Genomic DNA, 7,121 nt, shown 5'->3' with positions numbered 1-7,121 from the left:
TCTTTACTTGTTGTATGAGAGCTATCAGAATAATAAATAAAAGGGGATCTTGTAAGCAAAAATCTTAGAAAGGGAACAATTTTGAGAAACAGAAATAATTCAAAAAGTGCCATTTTTAAAGAGTGAACTTTTAGGAATTTTCTGCCTGCACAGTTTGAAAAGAGACTCGGATTACAGGAAAATACACCAAATACGTTGTAGGGGCTCGATATGCGCAGCATTGAAAATCAGTAGAAACATCTGTACGTGGAGAGACCCGCGCAAGTGCATAAAAGGCGAATTCGTCCGCCGTGGACTCACCAATTCTGGTGTTTATTGACGTTTTTAGAACACTTCAGGACTTATTTATCTTCAATATACAGGTTATTTTTGCTCTTTTTACAATCAGTCTCTTGTCGGCATTATTTGGGCGAAAGTGTGACGCGGAGGAAGCTGAGTGTCGGGTCAAACCTGATTTTTCCACTGCGGAAGTCGATGACAAAAGGACATCAACGTTTCCTTTTTCGGCAAAATATGATTGAAAGAAAGAAATCGAAAAGAAAATTACTATTGGGTTCACAAGCGAATTACTAACATTTTTTTTAATGACATATTTGTTATGGCCGTGCCTATTAACAGTGTATTATCGTTCATAATTTTATTTAATGTAATTTTTTTTAAATTATATAAATTAATTGGCTTTTTTCAGAATTCGTAATTCTAAACAATGGTAGAGCCATGAATCGATGTGCCGAGCCACCGGACACAAGAAACAGAATTCGATTAACACATCGGTGACGATTTTTTAAACAACAGGCATGGACATACAAAAGAAGTTCTTATGCCCTCGCTTGGTGGATTATCTCGCCATAGTGGGGGCCAGGCCTTCACCGAACTCTCGCCAACCTGTACAGGTCAGTTATGGGTTCTTGAATTAGTTATTTTTTCTAGTTAGACGTAGGTGACTAAGAAAATCCAATTAAATGGTTCTGCATCTTTATTTGAGGCATGTAACATTTCTATCTGCTCAGACATTTTTGGAACATAGTATTTAAATTTTATTTGTAATAAATATCAAGCATAGATTTCAGGAGCCATTTCAGATACGATATAAATTCCGCTTTGAGCAGTCCATATATTTCTTTTATTCGCAGACATTATCAAGTATACGATTTTGTTCTTAGTCAGTAATATTATTAGTTGAGGTGCTTTGTAGGTTAATAATAAATATTTGAAGGTTACTAAATAACAATAGAAACAGTGAATTAATTTTTTTCGCTATCAATATAATCTAAAAACTAATAACTATTTAGTAAGGCGACGAGGCAATACGGCCATACCTGATACTACGTAAATTTAGGAAAGCATACATTATAGTTTATCATCAATTTTTACTGCGTTGTCTATAATTTAAATTGTATAATTTTTATATGTTAAATTTTTACTCGATATTGAATATTCATTTTGAGGGCGTTCAGCGTAGTCAACCATACTATTTGACTGCGGATTCATAGTCAATTGTCCATTCTATTTGTGTATTCGCAGTCAAACCTGCACAGTAATACAAGAATCTGAATTTCAGTAGAAAAAGGCGGTTGACTTACAGATGTAACCAAAAGGATCATTCGCCAGTTGAAAGTCAACTGATGATGATAACATGACTTTAAGTAACGCGCTGGGTTGAAAGTCAGCTGCTTTATGTACGAAAAATGTACTTTATAGGTTAATTTAAGACAGAAAGATTATTGACTTTTCGTCAATACGTGCGTGTGAAATGAAACTTATAGGTTAATTTAAGTCAGATGATTGTTGAAATTCATAACATTTATGCGCTATCGCTCAATTATTAGGAACATGAAATAAATATAAAATTAAAAATTACATAATTTTAGGAAATACATTTTGTTTTAAATGTGAGCATTGAATAAATTATTCATTTATGCCTAATAAATCAAGTCGTTGTATCCTCCAAGTCGATGAGATTAGTAGAAGGAAAAAAGAACTTAATGACACTAAACAAGGCACTTATGTCAATTTCAAGCTACCAGGTACAGAACGGCAATCTTCAATCCTTTTTCGTATATTTTTATATCACATATGTACCATTATTCTATTTATACTCAAACTCCGTTATAGATCTGAGTACATATATCAAAATAGCTAACGTTGACGAAACAACTATCATGGGCTCAGTGTTGATCGCTACTATCCAGCGCTATCGACGCCATATTAGCTACTCTCAACTGATCTCTTGGGTCCTCTTATAAAATCGCTGAAATTCGTTTAAGTGTTTGCGCATCATCGCATCGCATTTCGCGCACGCCTTTCTGCCAGCACAAATGGAATTTCAGAGCACGCGAATGAAAATCATTCCAAACGCAACATACCTGTCAGTTAATGATCATATTACTCGTATATCAGATACGAGGCACTGCACTTAAGTTCCATTTTTGGTTGATATTAAGTGACTTACTTAATTTAATGCAAAAATGAAATTTATCTACATTCGAAACTCATCATCTTGTATTACTGTGTGTGCTTTTCCTGCAGAAGTGTACATTCACATCTATATTTTTAGCTGTTTGTGCGCTCTTCATTTTGCATTTTAACTATGCACGGAGAAAAATAGATGTTAACACAGACTATCTAGATATTAATAGGTAATATCTTAGCGATTTAACTATGGGACAGGAATCTAGATACTGAAGTAGAGCATCCGTAGATACTAAAAAGAAGATTTTAACTGACAATATCCAAGATATTAAAGGGCAGAATCTAAGATATTCAAGAAATATTTTTAATTGTGCAAAAATTACCTGTAAAGCATGACATTTTCTATAAAATGCAAAAGAATGTTAATATCGTAGTCCTCTGTTTTTAAAATCCGAATCCTTAGGCATTCGCTTTTTGCATAATTATGCGATTTTTGTGTTGAACAGATAACACACAGTTCAAGGCTATAAAGAAAGATGCCTGTAGTTAAGTCCTCTTTTTCTTGAGAAAATTATGACATATCCAAAAACATTTAATCCATTTTCCAACAAAACTTATAGTGCAATAGATATCCGAAGAACCACAATACACACGATGAAAGCTCAAGGTACAGACAAAGCGGAGTTAAAATCTTTTGTCGCCATGCGACACGTCAGCGACCTTGCTCCGATAAAATTTCGCTTTTTTAATATCTTAAATATTAACTGTTAATATCACACATTCAATACTTTCAATATAAACAGATATTCCCCTTGAATATTTTGTATGTTAAGTAGAAGATATTAGATATCATGCCGTTATATTTATATATATTATGGTTAAATATCAAAGTTTTTAATATTTGCTTTTCAATGTCTATTTTTCTCCGTATGGTAGCATAGTCAAATCCATGCTTGAACTAAGGATGTATAGTCTATTCCGTGTTTTAAATCTGTATACTCAGTGATTGCTATGTGTGCCCAGGTGGAAATATTATGTATGGTTTATACATAGTGTGAAGTATTATATACAGTAGAAGTCCGATAACTTGCCGTTTGATATGTGTACACTCCTCTGAAAACGTCACCACACGTACGTCATGCACACTAATCGTGTTTCTCCCACTACGTGTGCTACTTTGCGAATGATTTGCGCCCATGATTTACGGATGCTAGCACCTAATATCGTGCTGCTAGAGGGGCCATCCGATAAGTCCGCAACAACTGGAATTTTCCGCCCCTACAGTCCCGAAGTTGGAAAGTTATCGAACTTGTACTGTATAATATTAATTTGTTTTATACATTTTGTGTAGAAAACAAAGAAATATTATATATAAAACTTCACACTATATATAAACTATATATAATTTTCCCGTTAGGGTGTGCTTTAGACTTTTATTGTATAGTAAATATTGCATAATCAATCCTGCATTTGAACTGTGGATCCACACAGAAAAATGTATACGTAAAAAACTCACGAACTAGTAGCTAGGTCTTGGATATAAGAAAAATTCATTGGACAGTGATGTATTTTCGTAAATAATTTTCGAATTTCGCGAAAGAATTGATAAACTCGATATGACTAGTCTAAAACCGTTCATCACTTTTTTTCCGTAAATAATTACAAAAATATTATGATTGATAGCGTAAAGTTTGACAAAGCACTCACGAGCTTGACCGACAAGTCTGGGAACTAGGACGTAGGTTCGTCTTTACGCGGCCTTCACACACTCTCCTCCACATGCTTGGTGCGTATGTGCACGCGTATGTGTGGTTTGAGTTCGACGGATGATTGGCTAGAATTTTTATTATACCCACATTGTTCAGCCTCAATGGCTTCGCGTGTTTACGCCGCCATGGTTTATGTTTAGAAGCTGTCGAGTCAGCAGTTCCGTGGGTTGAAATCCTCAGAGTTGTGCGAATTTATAAATAAATATAAATTAAATTGCACAAATAAAATGTTTCCCTTTTTATATTTAAGTCTAACATTTTCAGGAACTGTTCGTAGAAAACTCGAACTGTTCATAAAAAAAGTTCCAAAATTATCCATACACTTTTCATAGAAATAATGATTTAATGTTTGATTTTTTTATACCGTATCCGATACCTAGCTACAAGTTCGTGACTTTTTTATTAATGAATTTTTTCCGTACAAAGTTATTTCTGCGCTTTGACAGTGGTTACATTTCCCCTAGTGCACTTTAATTGTAAGTAAATAGTAGGGTATCCTAAAAACAAACAATATTTTTTGTTCTGTTCACACACTACCTAAACTTGTTCCATTCAGTCGAAAAATAAATCCATATTTTTCATTGTAAAAACTAGTAATATTTTTTTGTAGTATCATGTTTTCTTTATCCTTTGTCCTAGGAAAAATAAATAAGTGCTACGGATTGGGGCGAATTATCCCTAGAATACTAACTAAAATAAAAATGTCTCGTTACTAAATATACATCTTTCAGACGTACATATCATTAAAACCTGCTGAAATTAAGTGCTACAAGTATAGTGAACTGTATATTATTAGGCTAAAGGTTTAATGAATATACCCACAACACACGATTTGAAATATTAACTTTATTTATAAATTGTAATTTGCAAATTACAAAAATTGTAAATTATTGATAAATTTAAACTTTTTTTTAAAAATCGGCCCTATATTGATTTTATTTATTTATTTTAGGTAAATTAGGACTTTTACAGTCTGTTGCGTCCATTTTAAATTCATACTACGTCCCGGAGACATATAGTTAGTATTTCTAGGGTTAATATTTCTGAATGCACGTGAATCCCATTTTCCGATTCGTTTACACGTATTTAAATGAATTAATACAGACCTAGTTGAATGCGTGTGAATTCATATAAATACGTGATCAAGGTCAATGTACGGGACAATTTACTAACATTTACAATGAATTCTACATTCCGTGCACGCTTGTTTTCCTCTTACTCTAAATTTTATAAATCAATACTTCCTAAAATTCGCCGTGATTAACTGGAGCGAATTTGAGTGTGTATTTTACTCTCACGTATTTAGACGCAGTAACTAATGTTGAAGCATTTGCGTGCTCACACATTGAAGTAAAGGACCCCGCAAAATTTGTATGGGAAATGGCTCTCGGCTAAATTGTCTGAATCTTTGCTTCATGGTAGTTCTCGATGTGTAGATTAAAAGTCTGGAGGAGCATGAAGTCCAGAAAATTCGAGTTTTCGAGATATAGCCGTTCAAAGTAAAGGTTTTTATGCATTTCGCAGCAGGATAAGGCTGCAATGCTGATAATATAAATCGGGATGATGCGGCTTGTACAAACATAATAATGGCTGCATGCATGTATTATTACACTTAAACAAGCGCATACACATACACATATATATATATATATACATATATGTATAATACTGAAATGAAATTAACAGAAAATTGTAAGTATTCATCGTACAACTTGGGTTTAAAAAATGTGAAGTCAATAGTGAAATTTAAAGTAAACTTTGAAAAAACTCTTGACAGTAAGTATAACACAGTAAAAAGAAAGTGTTAATGGAGCACCAATATCAGGGTACCACATACCTGCAACAGATATTACCCTTGCGGTGTGAATGCTGCACCGTAATGTAGGGTACAGATTCCCAATCACTTGGGGTACGAAGTGTCCATCACTTGGGGTACGCAGTACCTACTACTTTGGGTACGACGGGTCCGCTTCTTGGGGTACGAAATGAAAAACGTCATTATCGAGGCATAATATACGCGTTCGCAACTTTTTAAATACTTCTTAAATACTTTTCAAGATTTGAAATAGCCATGTCTAAATGCATTGTTTATTATTTTGACAGCTTTGCTAATGGAATGTCATGGTCATTGAAGTTTAGCAGGTTCGTTGTTCGCACTTTGTAAAATTGAGCCATTAGGTATTTCAGATTAAGTGAGGATATCCAAGATGTCTGCACGATGAGGGGCAAACAATAATACCAAATACATGGGACGAAACTTTATTTTCATGATAACTTGGAAAATAATTATTTTTCACAATAAGTGTATTCAGATATTATGTCTATTTTTCAAAAACTATTAAATTAAATAATAAAATAGATATTTTATTCTGTAACTGTAAAAAATAATTTTTTCCCAAGTTATTAACTAAATTAAGTTTTATCCTCTGGGATTTATATTATTGCTTGACCCTCATTATACAGACAACTTGCCAGCTGGCGTTACAACTTATAATACTTAATATTAGAAATCTTAGCGCATATACTAGGCAGTCTGATAAGTACCTGAAAATTCTAAGAGATGGCATTAGTATTCACTAATGTGAACCATTTTCGTCGAGCTTGATCCTTCAAATGACGCCTGTCAAAACTTCAGACATTTATGTTTACGCATTTACAAGTTACTGCACTGAGAAGCGACTAACCTCCGAGTTTTTTTTAATAAGGAAAAATCTGAGTTTCGAGTTTTGATCAAACACTACTATCTTCGCAAGAAAATGATATCCGAGACGAAGGCCAAGCTGGATAAGTATTACCCGGATTCTGCACCGTCGATTGGAATGATTCATAAGTGGTTTGCCGAGTTTCGTTGTGGCCGTACGAGCACAGTTGATGCTGAACGATCTGGGCACCCAAAAGAGGTCACTACACCAGAAAATGTCGAAAAAATCCATGATATGA

At 33.9% G+C, this 7,121-nt stretch overlaps 1 protein-coding gene across 1 annotated transcript in view; it reads left to right on the top strand.

Moving 5' to 3' along the window:
• The window catches only part of LOC117172455 (MAP kinase-activating death domain protein), a 149,809-nt gene that overhangs the window by 17,408 nt on the left and 125,280 nt on the right, over positions 1 to 7,121 (top strand). The window contains exon 2 of the mRNA XM_033360404.1: positions 689 to 893. Coding sequence (XP_033216295.1) covers positions 798 to 893 — 96 coding nt within the window. The 5' untranslated portion in view covers positions 689 to 797. The remainder of the gene's footprint in view (positions 1 to 688; positions 894 to 7,121) is intronic.

The sequence above is a fragment of the Belonocnema kinseyi genome, chromosome 5 (assembly GCF_010883055.1).
Source record: "Belonocnema kinseyi isolate 2016_QV_RU_SX_M_011 chromosome 5, B_treatae_v1, whole genome shotgun sequence".
NCBI lineage: Eukaryota > Metazoa > Arthropoda > Insecta > Hymenoptera > Cynipidae > Belonocnema > Belonocnema kinseyi.
This window is presented reverse-complemented; position numbering and strand designations above follow the sequence as displayed.